The sequence below is a fragment of the Hyaena hyaena genome, unplaced genomic scaffold (assembly GCF_003009895.1).
Source record: "Hyaena hyaena isolate Hyena2069 unplaced genomic scaffold, ASM300989v1 scaffold_18, whole genome shotgun sequence".
Taxonomy (NCBI): domain Eukaryota; kingdom Metazoa; phylum Chordata; class Mammalia; order Carnivora; family Hyaenidae; genus Hyaena; species Hyaena hyaena.
The window spans coordinates 5,877,857-5,905,578 of NW_024080649.1; the positions used below are offsets into that span (position 1 = coordinate 5,877,857).

General features: G+C 35.9%; 1 protein-coding gene across 2 annotated transcripts in view; it reads left to right on the forward strand.

Annotated features, from left to right (window-relative positions):
* Window positions 1-27,722, forward strand: part of AP1G1 (adaptor related protein complex 1 subunit gamma 1) — an 81,933-nt gene that overhangs the window by 2,616 nt on the left and 51,595 nt on the right. For both annotated transcript variants that reach the window (XM_039221792.1, XM_039221797.1), the window contains exon 2: window positions 20,294-20,497. In XM_039221792.1, the coding sequence (XP_039077723.1) occupies window positions 20,297-20,497 (201 nt within the window). In that variant the 5' untranslated portion in view covers window positions 20,294-20,296. The remainder of the gene's footprint in view (window positions 1-20,293; window positions 20,498-27,722) is intronic.

A 27,722-nucleotide genomic window follows, 5' to 3' on the forward strand; every position in this document is an offset into this window, starting at 1 on the left:
AGAATTGAGAGTAAATTTTATTTATCTTTTTTATAGTACACTCTACCCCCACCTTGGGCCTCAAATGAACTCATGACCCTGAGATCAGGAGTTGAATGCTCTATTGATTGAGCCAGCCAGACACCCCTTGAGAGTAAATTTTAGAGTGAAACTATAATGTACAAAAATTGTCAGCAATACTTTGGTGATATTTCATCCTCCTCCTTATTGAAAAAGTAGTTTTGAAATCAGTGATGTACAAAAACAAAAGTGCAAGTTTTTTTGTGTTTTATAAAAACTATACACGTTGAAAGAGCTGAATGAGTATTTTCCAAAAGATTATTTTTATTTATTTATTTTTTTAAATGTTTTTTATTTATTTCTAGGAGAGAGAGAGAGAGAGAGACAGCATAAGCAGGGGCAGGTTGGAGAGAGAGGGAGATACAGAATCTGAAATAGGCTCCAGGCTCTGAGCTGGCAGTCAGCACAGAGCCCGACGCGGGGCTCAAACCCACAAACCGCGAGATCATGACCTAAGCGAAAGTCGGACGCTTAACCGACTAAGCCACCCAGGCGCCCCCAAAAGATTATTTTTAATTAAAAAATTGAATTAGAAAACTACATACCAAAACAGATTCTCGAAATGCTTAATCCCTTTATTTGCATTTGATGAGGATTTAAAAATTTTGTGTATAAAGTGGGACTTAATTGATAGCAAAACTTTAAAACTCTTACTTAGATTAAGTTTCAGAGAATCTAAACTATTTACTTTTCTCTAAACTGCAAATGCTCGTTCAGCTATTTTTGTTGCTTAAAATTCAGTCATTTTCAGCTGTATGAATTGTTTCCAGTTCTTGATTTTGGCAGACTTTCATCCCTTTGTTACTTTTATCCAATTTCTTTCATGGAGGATAAGATTTAAAGTAACAACTAATAAAAAAAATTTTTTTTTACAATATTTATTTTTGAGAGACAGAGACAGAGCACAAGTGGGGGAGGGGCAGAGAGAGACTGAGACACAGAATCCAAAGTAGGCTCCGGACTCTGAGCTGTCAGCACAGAGCCGGATGCAGGGCTGGAACTCACAAACCTGAGATCATGACCTGAGCTGAAGTCAGATGCTTAACCAACTGAGCCACCCAGGTGCCCTGAAAGTAACAACTAATTTTATTTTATTATTTTTTATTATTATTGTTTTCAGTGTTTATTTTTGAGACAGAGACAGTGTGAGCAGAGGAGGGGCAGAGAGAGAGAGAGAGAGAGAGAGAGAGATACACAGAATCTGAAGCAGGCTCCAGGCTCTGAGCTGTCAGGACAGAGCCTGACGGGGCCTGAACCTACAGACCGTCAGATCATGACCTGGGCTAAAGTTGGATGCTTAACCGACTGAGCCACCCAGGTGCCCCACAACTAATTTTAAAATTAAGAGAACATATAGATATACCTAAGCTCTTAATAAACCTTGGCTTATAGGTTTTGAAAATTGTATCTTTGTCAAAAAGCATTAGAATTTTTCCATTTGTCTTTTTGTGTAGAAAAATTTTATATCCGTGAAGGCACTCATTTCTACCTTGAAAATACATAAAAGGTTTTTTTTTCTTCTTCATTGAAGGAGTAACACAAAACAGCTAATTTGGCCTGAGTTTTGGTTTCTAGAAAAACAATCTTTTGTCAACGTTTGTAGGGTCCAGAAGTACAACAACAACAACAACAAAACCCTCACTCTTGCCAAACTTGTTGAGTCAGCATTAACTAACAGTTTTGTATAAAAGGGCAAGGTTTAAGATAACATGATGGAAATGAGAAGTGCTTTTTCATTAGGGACTTGGAAGTTTTACATTTTTTGTTTACTCAGACAGTTGGAGAAAATTAATGTTATAAATGTTGTCAGTGAAAAATAGGCTTCCAAAGGAAAAAAATGTAGTATTTTAAAAGAGGAAGAAAACATGTGACCTTTGTACTTTATAAATAATTAAAGACATCTTAAAGGCAAGTAGTTTTTACACCCTTTCTCTGTTGTTAGACTGCAACAGTCAGGGTGTAACCTGATAGGCAGGTGCTTTGCTCACTCTAGCTTTCTTGTAGCTGTTTGTAATGTGTTTTACTGAGCATCCTAGGCTTTTCAGCTTGTTTGGTTTTGAAGTTAATGTTCTGGAGTTTTGTTGAAGAGTAAATATGAGAAAGACATGAACGTAGATCTTTGGAACTGTACAATATTTGTATTCCTCTTACAAACCTTTGGGATAAAAATAAGGCTGATCTAGAATAGATGATGTACACTATTGGGTTAAAAGATCTAACTTTAGTAAATGATCATGTATTTGTACAACTCAAAGTGAAAGGAGTTCCACTAGTGTTTTTACAGCTCAGTTTAGTGAAGCTCTTTTTTAATCTTCACTATTGGGAAATTATTCCGTTTTAAGCTGAAGAAAGGGAAGGGAAGTTAATTTTTTTTATTCCTTTTTAAAGTCTGCACAAAAGATTTGGTTCTCTTCCCACTTTTTGAAATTTTTGAAGACATCATACTTTTAAAATATGGTGAAAATATTGGTTTGAGATGAATGGGGAAATTAATTGAAAATACTTAGGCAACCTGTATCTTTGTAGGTATGAGATTTTCAGTATGATTTATTGATGGCAAGCTGTTGTGAGAAGAGCTTCTTTTTCTGATAGTACTCAATATATGTGATCTTTTGTAAATGTGTGTTTGTCTCTACTAGTGAAAGTTGGGCTTTATATTTTCTTTAGAAACATTGCATGATGAAAGCCTAATAAATTGTGTTGATTATTTAAGAAAGTAGAATGAGGAAGCATTTACTAGCATGTGGTTGTGTTATTTTTATTTACACACATTGAACTTTACTTATTTAGGTATTTTTAAATTTTTTAAAAGTAAGCTCTGCATGCAATGTGGGGCTTGAACTCATTGACCCCAAGATCAGAAGTTGCATGCTCTATGGACTGAGCTAGCCAGGCACCTCTACACACACTGAACTTTTTACTGTTTCTTGAATACTTCATATTCTTTAATTCTCTTTGTACCTCTTATGCCTATCTATACCTGGAATGCTTTTCTTTTCGCCCTTTCACCTAGTAAACCTGTTCTTTCCACTCCAGTCCCTGGCAAAGGGGTGTAGTGCTTTCTTTAAAGTAATTGAATTGTCTACCTTTTCTTGAGCTTTCAGAGGACAAGAACTATCTGATTTATGACATCCATAGTACCTAGCACAGTGTCTGCCACTTAGTAGCTACTCTGGAATAGATAATAATGGATGAAAAAATAATATGGAAAACTTGTTCAGGTACTCAAATACATGGTAATTGGTTAATGCCAGAGCCAAAAGCAGTTAGAGCCCTGAGTTATGAGAAGCTACTGCAGGTCATTTATTTGTGACTTACAGAATTGATGTTAATGAAGTTTACTTTCAGGCTTAGAAAACATAGGGGTGCCTGGGTGGCTCAGTAGTTGAGCGTAGGACTGTTGATTTCCATTCAGTTCATGATCCCAGGGTTGTGGGATTGAGCCCCAAGCCCAACTCTGCACAGAGCATGGAGCCTGCTTAATTAAGATTCTCTCTCTATTCTCCTCTGCCCCTCCCCTGCTCGTGTGCACACACGCGCGAGCTCTCTCTCTCTCTCAAAAAAAAAATATATGTATATACATATCTTTGAAAATATTATTTATATGTTTAATTCTGAAGTTGACATTACTCTTCTCTTCATGGCTGAGTGAGATTCTCTTTTGAGAGAGCACGGTGCAAGTGAGGGAGGGTCAGAGAAAGAAAGTTACAGTCTCCAAGCTCAGCCACCGTGGGGCTTGATCTCATGACCTGAGATCTTGTGTTTTGTTTTTCGTTTTAAATTTTTTTAATGTATTTATTTTTGAGAAAGAGAGAGAGGGAGACAGAGAATCCGAAGCAGGCATCAGGATCCGAACTGTTAGCACAGAGCCTGACACTGGGCTTGAACCCACCAACTGTGAGATCATGAACTGAGCCGAAGTCAGAGGCATAACTGCCCAGGCACCCCATGACCTTAGGTCTTGACCTGAGTTAAAATTGAGAGTCAGAAGCTTAATAGACTGAGCCTTCCAGGAACTTTCTTTTGCAAAAGTTTCTAGTGGCAGTGAAGAAATCTACACTTCCTGCCATCTTCTTTCTTTTGAATTCTTAATATGATAACTCATTATACTAAAGAAACTAATAGTAAGTTGAGAATTTCAGGCTCTACCCCCACCCCCATGGAAATGTGTTGATGCAGTTCAATGATTTGTTACTGTCTTTCCCCTCTTGTTTGAATAATGCACTTTCATAATGCTAAGGTTTTCTTTTTATATTTGTAATTTATAAAATAATAGGTGTCCATTATAATAAATGAAAAAAACTAAAAACATATTTAAATTTATCATTTCATTCCTTCTCCTCACTGTTAGTCCCCAGCCATGTTATGGGTATACTTCACCAGGTTATGGGTATATTTCATTATTTCCCTCCATGCTTGGTCAAGTGCTGTGTATACTAACATAAATATGCACTTATGTATGGATTCTTTGTTTTTACAAAAGGGAGATCATATTTTATATTACTCTGTAACAAGCTTTTCTTAACACATCCTGGTCAGTACATATAATTTGATCTTGTTTTTTTAAATGTCCCTATTATGTCTTATAATATGGATGTGTACCATACATAATTTAATTGGTTATTTTCTTATGGATGTTTAGGTTGTGTCTAGATTTTGTTAATACAAGCAGTGGTACAGTAAAATCCTTGTACCTGTTACCTTACTTTCTGCCACTTTTATTTCTATAGTCTAGAGTCTCCAAGGTGGGATTTCTGGGTTAAAGGACATATACTTTAAATGTTTTTATTGCCAGATTATTCTCTAAGTAGGTTGTTATAAGTTTCACCTCTACAAACAGTGAGTTTTCTATATCATCACATCATTAGATGTAAATAATTTTTACTGGTTTGCCAGATGATGACTACTCTCTCAGTTGGTCTTAGTTTTAATTTTCCTGGCTATAATTAGAGCTAGCCTCTTCTCATATATATTTTTTTTAATTATTTGGATTTCCTTCATTGAGAATTTTCATGTCCTTGGTTCATTTTTTGTTTAATTTTCTGTGGATATTCTTGGTTCACTTTTGTTTTTCCTCATGTTATAGGAACACCTTATGGTATATTAATTTTTTGTTTTATGACACATGTATTTATTCATCTGGAATTAACTTTTATATGAAGCAAGGAGTCTTATATGGTTTTCTTTTGTGTGGAGAGCTAACTACATGAAGACTAAATAACCATCCTTTCCTCAATGAATTAAATGCGGTCTTCTAAGTTTCCATATATGTTTGCTGTATTTCTGGTTCTTTTTTTCTCTTTACTTTTTTATTTTAGTTTTTTTTTGATTATAGTATCTTTGTAAAAAGTTACACTCTGTTAAGAAAAGCTCCTCTGGGGCACCTCGGTGACTCAGTCCATTGGGTATCTGACTTCAGCTCAGGTCATGATCTCACAGTTGGTGAGTTCAAGCCCCGCATCAGGCTCTATGCTGACAGCTGGGAGCCTGGAGCCTGCTTCGGATTGTCTCTTCCTCTCTCTCTGACCCTCCCCTCCTCGTGCTCTGTCTCTCAAAAATAAATGTTAAAAAAAAAAAAAAAGAAGAAGCTCCTCTCTGGGGCTCCTGGGTGACTCAGTCGTTTAAGCATCTGACTCTTGGTTTCCACTCAGGTCATGTTCTCATAGTTGGGGAGTTGAAACCTTATGTCAGGCTCTCTGCTGACAGTACTTGGAATTCTCCCTCTCTGCCCCTCCTCCACTTGCATGCCCCTACTCACTCATTCTTCCTCCAAATAAATAAATAAACATTTTTTTTAAAAGAAAAGCTACCACTGTACTTTTGAATTTTCTTGATTATTTTTGAACATTTATTCCTATATCTACTGATTGAAAATAATTTTTTGGGTTCAGAAAACCTCAAAAAAAAAGTCCACTCTTTGGAATTGCATTATCCATGTGTTTATTTTGAGAGGCCTGACATTTTTAATTATAACTTTTCCTTATGAATTTCCATTTGTTTAAATCCTGTTTCAGTTTTAGTTTCTTCAATAAAGGTTTTGTAGATTTAATAGTCTTCATGTGATTCTTATTCCTTTCTTGCTAAATTTACTCCTAGATATTTTATACTTTTTGATACTATTGTCAGTGAGACTTTTCCCTCTTTATTTCTAATTAATGTCAGTAACATGGATTAAAAATGGACCTTTAATTTCCGGTGGACCAAATCCCCATTCCCCCCTTTCTTGGTATCCAGAATGAACAGAACTTGGATTTATGAAGAATATGCTAGGGAAGCTTTGTTATCTTAGCGTGAAATCACGTTCTAGTAATTTTCTAGTACACTTTCTGATGTCATCCTGCAGAAAATGCCTTTAGATAAATGTGACTCTGTCTTTTCAAGATGAATTTTATCTTGCTATTTTGAAAGTTTACAGTTTTGCTATACTAGTCCAATATGATGTTTATTACTTTGAATTTTCAAAGCACAATTTATTGCTTCAGTAATATATGCTCATTATTTAAAATATAGTAGAAAATGTACAGAAGTTAAAAAGGCATCTATATTTCTACATGGCATAGATAATTTGTCTTCCTTAACATATATCCTTTGAGGCATATTTTTAATTTATTTTTTAAAGTTTGTTTATTTATTTTGAGAGAGAATGCATGCACCTGAGCAAGGGAAGGGGCAGAGAGAGACAATCCCAAGTAGGCTCAGCACTGTCACCGTGGAGCCTGACATGGGGCTCGAACCCACGAACATCATGACCTGAGCCATAGTCAGACACTTAACTGTGACTGAGCCACCCAGGCACCCTGGAGCATATCTCTTAAAAAGCCAAGATTTTTGTTTTGAGAATTTTCTGACAATTCTTGATAAGTGTGGGCCCCTTAGGACATTTTTACTAATAATAGTAGTTTGAGAGAGTGAAAATTTGCTTTTTATTAGTGACAAATTAGATATTGATGATGTTTATATTTATTTGGCTTTTATTTTCATGCATCTTAATGGAGTTGAGTTGTTCAGTAAGCATATTTGTATTTATATATATCTGTTTTTAAATTCTCAGTTTCAGTGAATTTTGGTTACGGATAATTAAAGGAGATGGCTGTAATTTTTGTGGCATTTTAAGGAGAATTGAACTTAAGACTTAGAGGACTGCCAGCTGGCTGCCTAGACTGGGTGTGGTGGTATCTTGATGTGGTCTACATTTCACAGCATTCGCTTAGCCTTGAAGATCGAGAAAGTCCATTTTAGTATTTCATCTAGAGATGATTTAGCCTAATCAAACTCATGGATATGTGAGTTAGAATAACAATGTTATAATTTACAAAGGGCTGTGCTTTCTTCTGAATTATGTGTCTACTTTCCAGGGCACCCTTGAAGGAATTTGGGAGACAAGATACTTGAAAAGAGGATTAAGAATCACAAAGTTGCATTATGAGCCTGAAGCCAAAGCATACAAAATTGAATGATCTTGAATGCTCATCATTCTAGGTCATGGTGAAACATGATGAAAGAACTATCCCTGTCCCACAATGGTGTTAACCTCTGCAGTGACCAAAATACCCCCAGATTTAATCTCTCTTATTCAAGCAGTGATGTATTAACACTTCTCTTCCCTTTTCTTCACTCTGTAGAACATTTCCCTTCTATGAGTACATTTCTTCATACAGTGGAAATAGATTTGCACTGCCTCCCCCTCCCTGCTGCCCAATACTCAAAGGAAAGAAAAACATAAAAACACAAAGAGGGTGAAAAGAACCCAGTTAAGTCAGATGAATGACAGCTGGTATCTGTAAGAAATATTGGAAAGTAACAGTGTGATCAAAGCTTAATACTGTTTTTATATTTGGTGTAAGCTTTCTTACTACTTTGGTCATAGTGTTTTGCAAGTTGTAAATGGATTAAAGCAAGTCATATATTTATATGCATTAAAAATCTGAAGTAGGGCTTTTGTGTGGAGCATAATATAAAAATGTAGGCCATATGGAGAATGCAGAAGAGAAAGCACAGTAACTTCTTTCAGAGGGTTTTGCCGAGTGTTAACTTAGGTCCCTTGAGTGTTCTTAGCCATACTTAACAACTCAGAGCTTGGGTGTTACAGAGTAATCACTGGTAAAGTTAATTGAAATCTAATTTTTTGGATTTTTTCTCATTGTTTAGCAAGAATTCAAGTACAGTTTTTGTGTTGGATTGAAAAGGAGGTAATTTTAATATTGAAAAGTTCCTTTTAATTTAGAATGTCTTTTTAGGTTAAAGCTCACATAGCTTTAGGCTTAGGGAAAGAAGGATAATGTGACAGCAGTTGCCTCAGCTTTTTGGTTATACATTCTTAACTGTTGGCTGTTAGTGACTCAGAGTTCACAGCCAAATAGTGGGAGTTCAGAAATAGGAAGAGACTTAACTGAACTGGATAGAATAGAGGACTGGGTTGAGTCCTGATGCCTGTCCCATGGCTGTTGTGAAGTAGCTGGTGCACGTTCTTTATTTTGTGTGCTTTGGAAAGGACAGGTGCATTTTCTTTTTAAATCTAAGATGCTTCTTGCATTTAGAATTTAGTTAATTGCAGTATTTATCAAATTACTAATCTTAGGTAATGGGAATACAAGGATAAATAAAACCAAGACGATCTGGCCTTTAGGAGCTTATATTTGACTGGGAAAAACAGGCATTTCAAAGAAAAAAAGGTAATCATGGCCTGGAGTTGGTATTGTAGTAGGAGGAAAATCTTTATCAACTAAAGAGGTTTGTGGAGATTTTGGAAAATAACCATTTTCTCCATTTTGGGATGAATTTTAGGAGAATTGGAACATATATAGTCATTGTTTTATTTTTTCTATTTCTTTCCTATAGTAAGTATTCATAATTTTGGTTACTCTTTGGGTATATAAAGTAATTAGTTTAAGCTCCAAAACTTCATTTTGTTTACATTTTGGATAGAAACTTTTCAAAAATGAATTTCACACTTCTTTTTTGTTATTTTTCAGCATTATGAAAAAAACCATTAATGAGACACGTTTATCTATAATCTGTTTATCTTAACAAGTCAGAATTTTAATTTTTCTGTGTCCCTTTTCCATCCTTGTCCTACTAAGTATTAAATTTTTTTTTTATATTTATTTTTGGGACAGAGCATGAGTGGGGGAGGGGCAGAGAAAGAAAGAGTCACAGAATGTGAAGCAAGCTCCAGGCTCTGAGCAAGCATTCAGCTGGAACCTACAAATGGTGAGATCGTGACCTGAACTGAAGTCGGACACTTAACTGACTGAGCCACCCAGGCGCACCACCTAATAAGTATTTTAGAATAAAAAGGACATCTTATTTTTATAAAATGTACAAGCCATGTAATATAAAACAGGGACACTTAGGCATTGAATAAAACCACTGAAATACTAAATGTAAATAGTATAAAAAAGGAGAAATGGACAAACACAATTATAGTGGTAGGCTTTAACATTTTTCTCAGTCTTTCTCAAGTCTTTGACTTGATAGGTCAAGTAGTTAAATTAGCAATAGCAGACAGTATTTGAACTATATAATTTTTAGAAACTGGTTATTCCACAGGCGCAATTTTAATATTTTATTCATGCAGTTGTCATCTTAGTCTTAAAACACAACTTTATTGGGTGCCTGGGTGGCTCAGTCAGTTGAGCATCTGACTCTTGGTTTTGGCTCAGGTCATGATCTCTTGGTTTGGTGGGTTTGAGTCCTGAGTTGAGCACTACCAGTGGGGAGTCCACTTGGGATTCCCTCTCTCTCTCTGTCTCTCTCTCTCTCCCTCCTTCCCTCCCTCCCCCCTCCCCCTTCTCTCTCTCTTCCCCCCTCCCTCTCTCTCTCTTCCTCAGTCTCTCCCTCCCTCTTCCTCAGTGTCTCCCTCCCTCCCTCTCTCTGTTCCTCCCCTGTTCATGCTCTCTCTCAAAAATAAATAAACTTAAAAAAAATTTATATTTCCTAAAACCACTCAAAGAAAAAGAAGAACATTTACTTTATTGAGGTATACACAATATTTATTGTCTATAATGGGATTATAAATGTATTATGGATTATGAATTATATATAATGTATATAAATGTACTGATATACGTTTAATGTATATAATTTGATGTTAGGATACAATTTTATGTTCAGGTTTTCCACTTCTGCATTAAATGCTAAATGTTATGTTATTGAGCCATTTCTTGATAAATCAAGGTCTTATAAAAACTAATTATGGTACTGTTTGTAATTTAATACTTTTAAGACTTTAGGGAGAGTTGGTTGTTTTTTGTTAGTACACTAAAATAGGCTCAGATTACTATGCTGTGTGTGTGTTGAAGATAAGTATTTTAGGGGTGCCTGGCTGGCTCAGTCAGGTAAGCATCTGACTTCAGCTCAGGTCATGATCTCATGGCTTGTGAGTTTAAGCCTTGCATGGGGCTCTGTGCTGACAGCTCCGATCCTGGAGCCTGGTTTGGATTCTGGTCTCCCTCTGTCTCTGCCCCTCCCCTACTCACACTCTGCTCATCTCTGTCTCTCTCTCTCTCTCTCTCTCTCAAAAATAAACATACATTTAAACAATAAACTAAGGTAAGTATTTTAATTTTGGGTTTGTAAAAAGATTATAAGATTAAGGTAATTACTGTGGAACTCAAAGGCAGAGATTTACCAGTGATTTGATCTGTTTCTTTTTGATTAATCACTTAAAAACTTTTACAGGATAAAAATCTATGATGTAGGGGTGCCTGGGTGGCTCAGTTGGTTAAGTGCCTGACTTCAGCTAAGGTCCTGATCTCAAGGTTCATGAGTTTGAGCCCTGTGACTGGGTCTGCACTGACAGTGCTGGAACCTGCTTAGGAGTCTCCCTCTCTGCCCTTCCCCCACTTGCTGTCACTGTCTCTCTCAAAACAAGTAAGCTTTAAAAAAAAACTTTTAAAAAGCACAAACTTTTAAAAATTGTGGTAAGAATATGAACAGACCTCTCTTCTTGAGAAATTTTCAGTTGCACAGTACAGTATTGTTAACTGTAGGCGCACGTTGTATAGCAAATCTGTAGAATTTATTAATCTTGCTACTATGCTGTTTAGATACTTGTTTCTGCTCTACATAGGTTTTATTTTTTTGCTTTGCTGCTGCTGTTCTTTCCCTTACTTACGGATGACATTTTGTTGACTGTCCATGTTCTTCCCTAAAACAGCTTCTGTCTCCTGGTCTCCACCCTACTCTGTTTCCCTTTTAGTTTTCTAATTTGTAAATTAGAACGTGCAAATAGAGTAAAGTAGATGTTTTAGTATGTTGATGTGATGTTCTCTATATTGCTGCATGAGGTTATAAAAATGTGTTTTAGATTCTCAGCTATGTTTAGCTGAGTCATCACTATAATCATATTTATACTTTATTTTTTTCTTTAATGTTTTTATTTATTTCTAGGAGAGAGAGAGAGAGAGAGAGACAGCGTGAGCAGGAGAGGGTCAGAGAGAGAAGGAGTCACAGACTCTGAAACAGGCTCCAGGCTCTGAGCTGGCAGTCAACACAGAGCCTGACGCGGGGCTTGAACCCACGAACCGCGAGATCATGACCTAAGCGAAAGTCGACGCTTAACCGACTAAGCCACCCAGGCGCCCCTATACTTTATTTTTTAAAAAGGATAGTTTGTTATTGCTACTAATAACAGATGTTTAAGTTACTGTATTTTAAGGAATCTTGTGGTTTTGAGTATTTTGAAAGGCAAGTAAAAACTCTTAAATAAGGAAATCGTCAGTATTATAATACGAGCAAGTAGGTTTTGTTTTCCAGGTTATGTATTTTTACAGCATTCGCTACATAGATTAGATATATTTGAATTGAATTTTTAATATGAAACATTTCAGACATAAAATATATGAATAATAATAAATATTCAATTACCTAATATCTAGTCTCAGAAATAAATAATCACCAGTATAGCTGAAGCCTCCTCTGTGTTACTTTCTTCCTTGTCATATTCTCCTCCCTCCCAGATGTGCCACAGTGTGGATATTTATGCATGTTTCACATGTTCACATTATACATGTTCTTGTTCTCTTACTGGATTTCTGTATCTCTAAAGAAAGAATAGGTTCTTTTACACATTTTAAACCTTTATAAATATTAGTACTGCATTTTTCTGCAGTTAACGTGTGTTCAAAATTAATTTATTCATGGATAGTTTATATAGGCGACCATTATGGCCAGCATTTATTTACTGTATACCATGTGTGTGGCACTGCGCTAAGAAGTTTACATGTATTCTCTTTTAATTTTTGTAGCAATCCTTTGAGGTAGGTACTTTTCCTATTTTATAGGTGAGGAAATTGAAGCTCTGGGATGTTAAGTTATTTGCTTAAGGACTGATAAATGATAAAATATCAGCTTAAGTTGAAAAATGGTAGAGCTGAGATTCAAATTCAGGTAATTTTACTCCAGGGTCCTCATTTTGAACAATGATTAGGGTCATTGGATAAGGGTAAGCCTGCACAATCCTTTATCTCAGTTTCTGAAATTAAAAACAAACAAAATGACCCAGGAGTTTTTCACAATTCTTTTGGTGTTAAAATCTGATTCGACCAGATATGAGGCTGTAGAATTTTATTTTTCTCATTTGGTGTGACTATTCATATGTTATTTCAGAAATATTGGAACTGTTTCTTTAGGCATGGTAGGCAAGTTATAACATAAAATATATGCACTGTATTACTTTTCTAAAATTCAGAAAATTCTAAGTTTTGCTCTTAATGGCTTTGGAAAAGAGATTGTGGATTTCTACTGTGTTACATATCTCTTTTTACCTGGGATTTAGGAGTTGTTGAGCTGATCCAGAAAGCAGTTAATTTTGGAAAAGAAAAAATTTCTTAGCATATTGAATTAGTTTGGCTATGACACAGTTTAGCTTACCATAAATACAATTTTCTGTTCTGTCATTCGTCAGTAGTTTTTGCTGTTATTTTATATGGTTGGAATTACAAAAATCTGTTTTCCTCACTAGACTTTTGAGTTCTTGAGGATAGAGATTACCACCTTGGCAGTTGCTAGCACCTTTTGCAATGCCTGACATAGAGAAGGCTCAGCAAATATTTGTTGAATGAGTGGTTGGCACTTTTTGGTATAACATGTTTCCCTGTTACTTAGGTCATCTATGGGATAGTGTGACTAATTGAATTGAAAAAGGAGGGAAAAAAAGATATGCATGACGCTAACTTCTAATTCCATAGTTTTTATTCTTCTTTTCCCCTTTGAAATGGATATAAATGATGTTTATGTTAATATCATTTAATACTGTTTACTCTATAGTTTAATTGGCCCTGAGCTGTTAAACTTCTTTTTTTCATTTTTTTAAATGTTTATTTTTGAGAGAGACAGGGGAGGGTCAGAGAGAGAGACACACACACAGAATCTGAAGCAGGCTCCAGGCTCTGAGCTGTCAGCACAGAGTCCCATGTGGAGCTTAAACTAACGGACCACGAGATCATGACCTGAGCTGAAGTCAGATGCTTAACCGACTGAGCCATCCAGGTGTCCCATTATTTTTTGATTAAAGACTTTGTGCTGTTTTCTGAATTCAAGATTCTCAAATGTAATGTTCAATTTTAAATTTTTGTTTTTAATGTTTTATTCTGAGAGAGAGAGAGAGAGACAGTGTGAGCAGGGAAGGGTCAGAGAGAGAGGGAGACACAGAATCTGAAACAGGCTCCAGGCTCTGAGCTAGCTGTCAGCACAGAGCCCAAAGCGGGGCTCAAACCCATGAACCTTGAGATCATGACCTGAGCTGAAGTCGGACGCTTGACCGAATGAGCGACCCAGGTGTCCCATGTAATGTTCAATTTTAAAAACTGGGTTTAGCTGCTGTGTTTTCAGAGTTGCTTTTTATAGTCTGGTTCCAAGTCCTTGTTGGATATGTGATTTGGAAATCTCTCACACTGTAACTTATCTTTTCATTTTCTTAACAATGTTTATCATAGTGCAAAAGTTTGTAATTTTTATGAAATACAGTTTTATCATTTTTCTCTTATGGGTGTGCCTTTGATGTAATGTCCAAGAAGTCTTTGTCTAACGCCACATCATGAAGGTTTTCTCCATCATCTTCTAATGGTTTGATAGTTGTGTGTTTTACATCTAGATCTGTGCTTCATTTTTAGTTACTGTTTGTATAAGGTGTGAGATTTAGGTCGAGGTTCAGTTTTTATGCATATGGATGTCCAGTGTGATGGTCATTGAATTGTTCATAGTATCACCAAAATATCCTTTCAGTGTTTGTGGTAATATTCCCTTTCATTACTGATAGTAGGAATTTATGTGATTTCTCTTTGATCATCTAGCCAGAGGTTTATCAATTTTATTGGTCTTCTCAAAGAACTGGCTTTTGATTTCACTGACTTGACCTATTTGGTTTTTTTCTGTTTTTTAATTTCGTTGATTTGTTTATTTGCTTTTTTCTACTTCTCTTGGATTAATTTTTCTCTTTTTCTAGTTTCTTAAATAGAAGCTTAGATTGAGATGTTTTTCTGTTCTTATACAAACATTTAATGGTGTATGTTTCCCATTAAGCACTACTTTAGTTGTACCACAGATTTTAATAAATGGGTTTATGTTTTTGTTTAGTTATGTATATTTACTAATTTCTCTTGATATTTCCTCTTCACCCATGGATTATTTGGAAATGTATTGTTTAATTTCCAGGTCCATCAAGAGTTTTCCAGTTAGCTTCTGTTATTGATTTCTGGTTTTAATTCTTTTATGGTCAGAGACTGTACTTTATTTTATATGATTTCCATTCATTTAATTTATTAACTTTTTAAAAAACTGACCAGGACATGGACTATTTTGTGAATGTTCCATATTCAGTTGAGAAGAATGTATATTCTGTTGTTGGTTGAGGTGTTCCATTAATATTGGTTAGATCCAGTCAATTGAAAACGGCGTTTAGGTCTTTTATATCTGTGCCGATATTCTGTAGTTTTATCATTTACTTATACGTAGCATGTTTAAGTCTCTACATTTGAGGGGTTTGTTTGTTTTTCCTTTGATAACTATCAATTTTTGCCTCATGTATTTTTTAAACTATATTGTTACATACATTTACAATTAGGATTGTTGTATTTTCTTGGCGAATTCACTCTTTTATCATGCAGTAGGAGAATAGAGAGTGACTTACTGCATGCTCTTAGGATCATGGCTCCTCTGGCTAGAGAGAATTCCCTTCCCTAGTTTTTAGAGGCTGCCAGACCATTCCTGCCATTCCACAGGCACCACCGTTGCAGTGTTGCCTAGAGGCAGTGGTGGAGGGAAGGAAAAAATAAAAAGCCAAAAGAGAATTTCTCCCATTGTCCTTCTTTTCCTACTTCTGGGCCAGAGAGAGAGGGTTTTCTTAGAACTCTTGGTCTGTACTCATTGCACTTTTGGGTTTCGGGCTGTTGTTGGGTCCAGACTGGGCAGTACTGAAGGAAAAATGATATCCTTTTGCCATTTTGATGGAACTTCAGTTTCTCCTCTTTCTCGAATCTGCTTGCTGTCATTTACTTTTTAGCGTCCTTGGGTAGCTGTGGCATTCATTTTATACAGGATTTTTAGTTATGGGGTCAGAAGGAGAGACAGTCTCCATGGAGTATGTTTGTTCCATCTTTCCTGGAACTAGAACTTTTTGTTTAGTTTGTAACTTAGAATGTATTCTGAAATATACTAGATTTTTTATTGTGTAAATTTTGTTTTTCATTAATGCCTACTAAGACATTTTCTTGTGATAAAAAAAGAAATAAGGAGAAGTAAGCTGTCATAGCTAAGGGGAAAAAAAATATTGATTTCTCTAAGTTAGAAATAGCCTGGTGCTGGAGAAAGTACTGATTGGGGGGAATCACAAGATGTGAGTCAGGCTAGTAATTAATTCTTTGACTTTGTACAAGTTAGTTTAACAGCCTGTATTCTTAATTTCCTCCATAAAAAGCTAGTGGCACAAACTGTATTTCTGTGATTCTGTGACTGATAGCTGAGAAATTGCTCCAGGTAACTTGTTCTTCTCTCAGCTGGCTTAAACTTTTGTGATTTTTTTTTTTTCCATGTTGGACTGCATGTTTTGAGACTGGATTTAGACTTTTTTTTTTTTTTTGATAGTCTTTGTTTGCTTTATAGAGTCATTGACACCTTTGTGGAGGAAAGTTATTTTCCAGCAGCGTATTACCAATTGATCTTGACTGATTTTAGTTGCCATAGTTTATTTCCCATGCACCAAATTTGGGTTTCTGATAAATAAGATTCTTCTAAAAAAAAAAAACAAACAAACAGTATTTATCTAAGAAACCTCTGCACCCAACATGGGACTTGAACTCAGGATTCCGAGATCAAGAGTCCCATGCTCCTTTGACTGAACCAGTCAGGTGCCCCATAGAAAATTTTTTTTTTTGAAAATTCTTTTTGAAAGTATAATTACTGAGCTTTGGACGGTCAAAACCTGGTTTTACATTTAGTTCTTGATCTCTGAGAGCCATAATAGCTTTGTGCGTTTTTAAAGTGATATTCCATTTTGTTGACATTACACACAGCATGTTGGTTTTGCATCACATTACATCTGAGATTTGTTCCTAGTGTTTTTTCTTTCTTTCTTTTTTTTTTTTCTTTTTTAAGATTTTGAGAGAGAGGGAGGGGAAGGGGGAGGGGGAGTGGCAGAGAGGGAGACACAGAATCTGAAGCAGGCTCCAGGCTCTAAGCTGTCAGCACAGAGCCCAAATGGGGCTCAAACTGATGAACGATGAGATCATCACCTGTGCCGAAGTTGGATGCTGAACCGAGTCACCCAGGCACCCCTTACTCTAAATTTTTTATCCTAAAGCCATTTGTATTTGTAGTCATTGTGAAAGAAGTAGTGTAGATCTCTAGTTTAGCTATTAAGATTTTAAAACATTATTTATGTAAAATTTTAAGGATTTAAATGCTTTGTTTATTGAAGTTTTTTATTTTTAAAAAGCTTTTGATTATGAAAATTTTCTAATATACATAAAAATAGAGAATAATGCAATGTAACTTCAAATACTCATATCCCTTCAGAGTAATCAACATTTTGCCCATTTTATTTCTTTTTTCCTTCCTTAATAAGGTTTGAAACAAATCCTAGCAATCATAAAATTTTGTCTGTAAGATAATGTTCATTTTTGAAGTACTAAGAAGAACTCTAGCCTTGGAGTTCTAAGACCCGGTTTGTGTGCTGGCTCTGGCATGTACCACCTTTGTGATCTTACGCAAGTCACATAATTGCTTTGAAACCAAGTTTCTTCGTAGGCAAAGCAGGTATAATGATTTTTGACCTTCAAAATAGTCTGGATCTGGAGTGCCTAGATGACAGTTAAGTGTCCCACTCTTGATCTCAGCTCAGGTTTTGATCTCAGGGTGGTGAGTGCAAACCTTATGTTGGGCCCCAAAATGGTCTGGAACAAATGAAATAATGAAGACAGTGAATGTATGAATATTCAAACGCTAGGCGCTCAGTATTTCTATTAAAAAATAACAGCGTAACGTTATACAAGTAGTTTTATACAGTTTAGTACACATGATCTTAAGAGGGCTAATAGGGAGGAACATAACAGACACCTAGAGAACTTTTCTAAATTCCTAATGTGCTTTCCCTACCTTGAGAAGTGATGCCATAGTGAACTGATAGGAGTGGGATATCCTCCTGGTTTGTGTGATTAGAGCAACATTGAGAATTAATGGTTTAAGGGTTCTACAGTTTGTATGTACTGAGAATGATGGTAATATCTAATTTTATCATTTTTCTTAATATTATTGAGGTATAAGATACAATAAAATGTACTTGTTTTCTTTTTAATGTTTATCTTTTTATTTTTTGAGAGAGAGACACAACATCCATGCACCTGGGATAGGAGTATAGAGAGAAGGAGAGAGAGAATCCCAAGTAGGCTCTGTGCCATCACCTCAGAGCCCAGTGTACGTCTTGTTTTCACGAAACATGAGGTTATGACCAGAGCCAAAATCAAGAGTCAGATGCTTAACCGACTTAGCCACCCAGGCACCCCTAAAATGTTTGTTTTAAGTGTGCATTTCAGTGAACTTTGAGAGAGAGAGAACCATCATAAACATTTCACACCATAAACTTTCACACCAGAAGGTTTCCTTGCATCCCAGTTGATCACCATCCTTCCCCTCAACCCCAGGCAGTCATTGATCTCTTCAGCATCACTTATAGATTACCTTGTCTTTTCCTAGTGTTGTATAAATAAGTAAAATCATACAATATGATTGTTTCTGCATCTTTTTTTTTTTTTTTTTTTTTATTTCTAGGAGAGAGAGACAGCGTGAGCAGGGGAGGGTCAGAGAGGGAGGGAGACACAGACTCCGAAATAGGCTCCAGGCTCTGAGCTGGCAGTCAGCACAGAGCCCGACGCGGGGCTCGAACCCGGGAACTGCGAGATCATGACCTAAGCGAAAGTCGGACGCTTAACCGACTAAGCCACCCAGGCGCCCCTGATTGTTTCTGCATCTTTTGCTCAGCATGATGTTTTGAGATTCTTCCATGTTGTATTGGTTCTGTTTCATTCTGAGAAGTATTCCTTTATGTGGGCATACTATTATTATTCACCTATTAATGGATGTTTGAGTTGTTTCCAGTTTTTCGTAATGATAAATGAAGGTTCTAGAAAGATTTGTGTACAGGTTTTGGTAAGAACATGTATTTTCATTTCTTTTGGGTAAACACTGAGTGAATTTGCTGAATCCTATGCTAAATATATATTTAATTTTATAAAAAATTGCCAAATTGTTTTCCAAAGTAGTTGAACCATTTTGTATTTGCATGAGTGGCTTGTGAGAGTTCATTTGTTTTCTGTTCTTGCCAGCACTTGGTATGGCCAATCTTTCAAATTTGAGCCATTTTAATACTGTAGGGTGGTATCTCATTGTAGGTGTTTTTTATTTTTTTATTTTTTTATTTTTTTATTTTTTTTATTTTTGTGAGGGAGAAAGAGAAAGAACACAAGCAGGGGAAGGGCAGAGAGAGAGACAGACAGAGGTTCCCAAAGATTTCCTTCTATGTTTTCTTATGGAAGATTTTTAGTTTGGGCTTAGGTTTGGCTAAACTTTTGGTTTAGGTCTATGACCCATTTTGAATTAATTTTTGTACATTATGTGAGGTTAGGGTCCAAGGTTAATTTGTTCTCAGTATAGATGTCTAGTTATGCCAGCACCATTTCTCCTATTGAATAACCTTGGTCTCTTTGTTGAAAATCAGTTGAGTTTGTGTGTGTCTATTCCTAAACTTTCTATTTTGCATCATTATTTTTTAAATGTTTTTTGTTTATTTCTGAGAGAGACAGTGTGAGCAGGGGAGGGTCAGAAAGAAAAGGAGATACAGAATCTGAAGCAGGCTCCAGGCTCTGAGCTAGCTGTCAGCACAGAGCCTGACACAGGGCTCAAACCCACAAACCGGGAGATCATGCCTGTGTCGAAATCAGACGCTTAACCAACTGAGCCACCCAGGCGCCCCTTTGCATCATTATTTCTGAGTCTACCCTTAAATTCAGTTCCACATTGTCCTGTTTACTGTAGCTTTGTAGTATTTCTTGAAATTAGCTGGTGCAGATTCTCCAACTTGTTCTCTTATTTCCCTTAATTTTGACTATTATAGGTTTATTATTATTATTATTATTTTAAAATTTTTCATGAGACTATGACTCTAATAGTCTTACCCTCTGAGGTCGATTTACTATTTTGTTCCTCATAACAATTTTCAGAGAGTACCCAGTGTACTAAGATGATTACTGTTTCTTGGAAAAATGTTTAAATCTGATAATTGGTCTTCTCTCCTGATCTCTCATTTTATTGATTTGAGGTCAGGAGTTGATTGTGATCATATTCAGTATTCATCTGATAATTTATTGAGCTCCGTTGAGTTAACAGTTGAGCGGAAAATATCTGTCTTCTCTAAGGTTAGGCATTTTCTATGTCTTCTTCCTTTCTTGAGTAAGTATTTGGGTTGAGTTAGTTCTTAACATATTTTGATATTAATGATGGGTTTTACATACTGATATATACTGTATCTTATCTTGCTTAATTTAATACTTAACATTTTTGTTTGTTTACATTCTTTGAGTTGAGGGGTTTGTAGGTAATAGCTTTACTGAAGCTTTATATCATTGGATTGAGCAAATCTTGAATTCTTAAAAATTGGAAATTTATTTGGGAAGTTGTGTGAATGGTTTTGGTAGTAAAAAATATGAACATTTTTATTTAATGTTTTTTTTTTTATAAACAGAGGATGCCAGCCCCCATCAGATTGCGGGAGCTGATCCGGACCATCCGGACAGCCCGAACCCAAGCCGAAGAACGAGAAATGATCCAGAAAGAATGTGCTGCAATCCGGTCATCGTTTAGAGAAGAAGACAATACTTACCGGTGTCGGAATGTGGCAAAATTACTATATATGCACATGCTGGGCTACCCTGCTCACTTTGGACAGGTAGGCTGGGCTGAGACCTTATCTAGCAAGGCTAGACAGCTTGTTTGAATGACAACTCAGGAAACGTCAATGTTTTCCTCTCAGTGAAGACAGGATAATTTTGATAGTCTTGTAATCTGATCATTGTGGAACTGAAGGTAGAATTGAGAAAGTTGCAGACCTGGAAACACATGATACTGCTGTTAATTATGCTTTCCATTGAGAATCTCTCATTATATGGATTAGACTGTGTTTTGATGGAGGCATTTAGCTTATTTAAAGATTGACCAGGATTAACTAGTAGATTGTGATTTGTCTATCAGAGGAGCTGGACTATACTGAGTATTTAAGAAATGTTTGCTAATGTTTCCTTAATTATATTCTGTGTGCACAATGATATAAGGAGGAACACTCAGAATAAATGTTTTTAAGTAAAAGAAATTAAGTTGCAACTTAATGGCATTTATGGATTTTGCCCTAATTACCTCTTTACTGGATTGGTGTGGTGACTGTGCCTCCTGATTTTCTACTGCACACAAGTATATATTATTAGATATAGCCAGTCTAGGTTTTGAGCATGGTATTTGGTAATTGAGCAAGAAGTGCTTTCTTCTCTCTGTGTTTGTATATATGGGGGATGGAGTGACAGGGAAAGGTTTAGTGGGTTTTAAAATTCTTATTAATGATATTAAATTTTATCTTACATAATTTAAGAATTGTATTATATAATAAATAGTGTTCTTAAGGAAAAGATTGCAAATCTGAAAGAATGTGCAACATTAGGTAGGAGAAAAATAGCACCCATGTTTCCATTATTCAAAAATAGCTTTTGTTAATGTTTTGATGTATTTAATTTATCCAGAAAGATGGCTACATCTTTTATTCAGCTCAGTAACTCCAGTGAAAGGAGATTCCCACTTAGTTAAAATAAAACAGTAATGGATTGAATCTTACCAGACTGACTTGGGTTAGTTTTATGCTTATTTTGGGGCTGGGAGTGAGATCACCCTCTCTAGAAATACATGATTTAGAGTGGGAGACCATTAGTTTCCCAAAGGAGAATTGAGATTTAGTATCAGAGGAAAGGACCAGGTACTAGGTAGACAAAAATAACAGCTGTCTCCTCTGAATAAACATGTTACATGCTTTTACCACATCAAAAAGTGATCCAGGTTATACATTTAATGCATATCAGAGTATAAAGCAAATAGATGTTCATATATTTTTGTTGGTTGATTTTGAGTAGATCCATTTAGGTTTGATTTATAGAAATCTGATAATGTTGGGCTGTAAAGATAGTCAAAGATGGTGGGGGTGTCGGGAGTCTCTTAATCCTTCCACTCAGAGATAACGTTTATTAACATCATGGATTTGAAGGAGTTCTTTTAAGACCAGTTGTTGAATTTAAAATAATAGGATAGATTTGATACTAATGATAATTTCATTTGTGAAAGAGCATTCTCTATATTTCAAAGAGTCGTTTCTATACTGTGTTTAAATAAAATATGCTTTCCAGCTTTACTAGATGCATTTTTTGGGGCATTCTGGAATTTGTTTGATAAAACATCTAATTCTTAGGTGGAAAATGTTAATACTCAAGGAAATGGTACTAAAATTGGAACCTCCCCCCCCCAAAAAAAAAAGGTTTTTCTGAGTGGGAATAAGAATCATAATTTTAAGTCCCTTAATCTAGTTCTTCTATTTGAATAAATCCTGGCCCTATCCAGTCAGTAATTTGGTACCTTGCCTATCAGAATTTTTTGTAACATAATCATAAGAAGATTCATATCTAGGTTCTCTCACCTGCATGTATGAATCACAGAACTATTTTCACTTAACTGTGTAAAAACAGCTACTGTTTATTGCGTTTTATTTGTTACACTTGTACTGTTCATTATGATAGCTAGTAGCTGTATAGCCACTGGTCTTTTGAAATGTGGCTCATTCAACTGAGGTGAATATTAAAGGAACATAAATTTTGGGGGGTATTTGATGCAGTTATTGGAAAACTTAAATGTTTTAGACAACTTGGGTATGTGACTCGATCAGTTGTAAATTTAATGAAATCTAAATACAGTTAAAATATTTCTGATGGATATATAGTGTACATATTGAGATGTGCTGTAAGTGTAAAATAATATACTGTATTTAGAAGCCGTAGTACAAAAGAAAGATGTAAAATATCTAATTTTTATGTTGATTATATGTTGAAATGGTATTTTAGATATATTGGGTTAAATAAAGTATTATTAAAACTAATTTCACCTGTTTCTTTTTACTTTTTACTGCAGTGTCTAACATGATGCTGTTTAATTGAAATAAAAATATGAGCCAGATATATAATTTAAAATTTTCTAGTAGCCACATTTGAAAAGTGTTTTAAACTTTAAAATAAAACCCACGAAGTGGGTAATATCTTCCTATTGCAGATGAGAAAACTGAAATTCAGAGATTGACTTGTTTAAATTCACACAGCTAGTAAATATTGGGGAGAGAATTAGAACTCAACTTTGTATAACTCTAAAGCCTATTTATTCTTTGGGTATAGTTTAAATCTAAATACATTTATTAAGTATTTATTTAATTACTTTAGTCCTGACTTGCTCTACAGAAGATTTGAGGTAACATACATGACCAGCATCTAATTAAAAAACAAAACAAACAAAAAAGGATGCTAGAAAATAAGAGTTGAGAGAAGGAAGAAATCAGAACCTAAAGCCACTATACTTGATGATGGTGAGGCAGCTAAGGCAAGAAAAAGAATCCAGTTATATGGTTGTTATAACCAGAATTTAAGAGCAGAACTACAGGAACCAGACTGCCTGGGTGTGAATTCGGCTTTGTTACTTTACTATCTGTGTTATTTTTTAAATGTTTATTTTAAGAGGGAGGGGGGCAGAGAGAAGGTGAGAGAGAATCCCACAAACCATGAGATCATGACCCGAGCCGAAATCAAGAGTCAAATGCTTAATTAACTGAGCCATCCAGGCGCCCCTACTATCCATGATTTTGAGCAAGATCCTTAACCTTTCTTGTCTCACTTTCCTCATCTGTAAAATGGGGAGAATTTTCATACTCCTTTATAGGGTTATTATTATGAAGATTAATTAGATTAGAAAATGTTAAACATTTATATTTTGTACATAAAAAACTTAGGTATTACTGATTTTACTATTTCCTCAAGGACAGCAAAAAAATTTCTTTGAAAAGTCACTGGATTCTAGGGCACCTAGGTGGCTCAGTCAAGAGTCTGACTTGGGCTCACGTCATGATCTCACGGTTTGTGAGTTCGAGCCCCTTGTTGGCCTCTGTGCTGACAGCTCAGAGCCTGGAGCCTGCTTCAGATTCTGGATCGCCTTCTCTCTCTGCCCTCCCCACCGACTCCAAAATAAATAAACATTAAAAATGTTTAAAAGAAAGTCACCAAATTCTAAAATAGATTTTTATTTATTTATGTACGTATGTATGTATATAATCTCTGCACCCAATGTGGGGTTCAAACTCATGACCCCAGAATCAAGGGTTGCATGTTCCTCCAACTCAGCCAGCTAATCGCTCCTAAGATAGATTTTCTTATGTGAGTGTTTTACCTAGGAGCCTCTTGGTAATGTAAAAGAGTGTATCTTCAACATTTTTACGACAAAAGCCATGATAGATTTCCTGTACGGTTGGTAACCTTTCATGTGTCTGGCTTAAACACAACCCAGAAATAAAGTTGAGTAAAGAAGTTGGAGTAAATATAGGAGTAAAAAAATGGTGGCTGGGGGCCAGATTCTTTCACAGATGTGTTTTGTAATGCATAATACATTAAATTGTTTTGAATTTGCTGCCAATGTAAAAATCAAGAAACTTCTCGTAGAAATCTGGATTTCTGGTTTCTCTTAGAAAATCAGAGGATTTTTGGGGCGCCTGGGTGGCTTAGTCGGTTAAGCGTCCGACTTTCGCTTAAGTCATGATCAAGCCCCGCGTCGGGCTCTGTGCTGACAGCCAGCTCAGAGCCTGGAGCCTGTTTCAGTCTGTGACTCCCTCTCTCTCTGACCCTCCCCTGCTCACGCTGTCTCTCTCTCTCTCTCCTAGAAATAAATAAAAACATTAAAAAAAATTAAAAAAGAAAAAATCAGAGGATTTTTGGGGCGCCTGGGTGGCTTAGTCGGTTAAGCGTCCGACTTTCGCTTAAGTCATGATCTCGCGGTTCGTGGTTCAAGCCCCGCGTCGGGCTCTGTGCTGACAGCCAGCTCAGAGCCTGGAGCCTGTTTCAGTCTGTGACTCCCTCTCTCTCTGACCCTCCCCTGCTCACGCTGTCTCTCTCTCTCTCTCCTAGAAATAAATAAAAACATTAAAAAAAATTAAAAAAGAAAAAATCAGAGGATTTGATAACACTGGATGAACATTTTCCCATGGCACTAGTAGACTGGCGACCTTCTCTAGGCTGGCCTTAAATTGTCTATTCCCATTTCCAGTCTGGCCTGCTGTACCTAATTATCTGTCTACAATCGTCTTCCCTTCCATCAGTAGAGTATATATAGCACTCTACTTGCTTACGTACTTTAAAGTTTTACAGCATTCTCCATAAGGTCTTATATACCTTTGGTAAAATTTATAGGTTCCTTGGAGCTCTTCTTCCTATTGCAAATAGCACTTTTAAAACTTGAATAATTAGGTTTTAGTTATACAGAAATATAGAAATGATTTTTGCGTATTTCTCTTCCTAGCAACATTATTTGCATTTGGCTCTAAGAGTCCCTGTGGACTTCATTGTTTTCATATAATCAGTGCTGTTGTCTGTAAATAATGTTAGTTTCCTAACTTTCCATCCTTAACCAAATTTTTAATTTCTTTACTACACTGTACCTGTAGTAGAATGGTGATAGTAGGCATCCTTGTCTTGAGCACCCATAAGCCCAGATTGTGGTCTCCAAATACCATTTTACTCTAGGACCCATTAGAAAGATGGCTGATCTCAAATCTGAAGGAGATACACAGATTAAGCCTGAACTGTCTTACTCTGCCAGAAAGCATGACAAATTACAGAAGTCGTGTTAAAAGAATTTAGTAGCCACCAAAAGTGGCTTTTTGTTGTGCCCCAAAATGAGAAAATTTGAGCATTAATAAGGATAATAATAGTGATTGGAATATACCAAGTAAGTTTATATCAGTGAGTTCCTAATTATTAAATTAGAAAAAGCTCCATTGGTCATCTTTGGAGGATACTAGGGACTCATTTTGAAAATCGACATTTATCCTGCCTTTCCTAAACTTTCTGAAGGAACTATTGGTAACCCACTGGTACATATAGAACAGTTCCTCCTTAGAGGAAAATTGAGCTAATAAATAAATAAAGAATAAAAGAATTAGAATATTAGCATTTTGCAATCCCTGGTCATCATCAATGCTAATGTCACAAATGAGAGACAGCCACCAGAAATAATTATACGTTTCCTGATGAAAATTTATACCACCACCTATGAAGTGTTTTTGCTAAATTGAAACAAAGTAAAAACAGAAAAACCTGAATCTGATCAAGAATCCTTGTCTGCTTAACAAGGGACATTTATAAGAGCAGCATTGTTTCTTTTTTTTTTTTTTTTAATTTTTTTTTTAAAATGTTTTATTTACTTCTAGGAGAGAGAGAGAGAGAGCGTGAGCAGGGGAGGGTCAGAGAGAGAGGGAGTCACAGTCTGAAATAGGCTCCAGGCTCTGAGCCAGCAGTCAGCACAGAGCCCGACGCGGGGCTCGAACCCACAAACCGCGAGATCATGACCTAAGCGAAAGTCGGACGCTCAACCGACTAAGCCACCCAGGCGCCCCAAGAGCAGCATTGTTTCTAATATGAAAACATTGGAAACAATATGTTCACAAAAAAGAATAGGTAAGTTGTGGTATATTTACACCTGGGGTACTATATTAGCAGTTAATACAACTGAATTAGAGATTTTTGTTTGGATGTGAGTAACACTCAAAGATATTGAGTGAGAAGAGCAGGAATATGTTGTGATACTTACCATAAAGCTTAAAACATTCAAAAACAACCAGCGTGTAGTAAGGACATACATCATGGCAATGATGAACAGTAGTTTTGAGTTTTGGTTACTTGTGGGATAGAAAGAAGGAAATGGCATTGAGGCAGAGTGTACAGAAGGCTTCCATTGAATTTGTCATATTAAAAAACAAAGTAAGGGTAAAACATTAAGAGTTGATGAAGCTTATTGGTGTGGTTCAGTGAGTGTTACATGATGTTTTTTGTTTATTTTTGAGTGAAATATTTCATAATTTTCTAAAATGGAGAAATGGAATGCAATAACACTGTTAAGTGTTTTATTTTTTTTCCCCCCTCTGCCAGAAGAATGAAACAGACTGGTCTCAAATACAGATTTTTATGTTGCCAGACTGCATAGTGGTAAAGTAGTCACAGGCTTAACCTTTAAATGTGTGTGTGTTTGTGTATAAACTAGAAAGTTATTTCTGAATATTAAATTGAAATAAAGGTAGCTTTTTAAAATACCTAAACAGTCAGTTGCAGATCCATTAATGTTTATGTGCATCTTTTCATCAAGGTGATTATCACATCATAAAGCTCAAATGTTAAATTTAAAAGCAAATGTATATGTGCATTTGACCTTGTGGTAAATTGTTCTGAAAGCTAACAAAATAGGGGTAACTTTTTTCTTAAAGGGCAACCAGATTAAATGTTCATAAAGGGCAATGTTTGTACTTGCTTTAGAAAAGTGTAACAAGGCCAGAAACCTTTTTTTAAAAATTGCTTTGAAATTTGGAGAAAATGGAAACACTGAGTTATCTAGAAAAGGTTTATAAAAATCAAATTGTCAGGCTTTACCTGAAACCTATCAAGATATTTTTGGGGGTGACCTACATATTTCAAAACTCTCCCAGGTGATTTTGATCAGTCAGGTTTGGAAACTACTTCCTTAAGGCGTTGTATTCCAAAGGGAACTGGTAACTTCACTCTTCTAGGCTTGTTGCTAATGGCTGCCTGAAATGTTTCTGCTGAGAAAAATTCTTAGGCCAATTTAAGGATCACCTGTAGAGAATTAGTGACTGCCATACTTGCCTTGAAAGCAGGGAGTGGAGGGCAGTGTTAGGGTGATCTTTTATGATATGGCCAGTTATCTTAGTGATGAGGAAACTGAGGCCCAGGTTGTTGAAATAATTTGCTTCAGGCTTTTCAGCTAAACCCAGGTTTAGGGTTCTAAATCAAATTGTTTCTTTCTATTCCACTATAAATAGA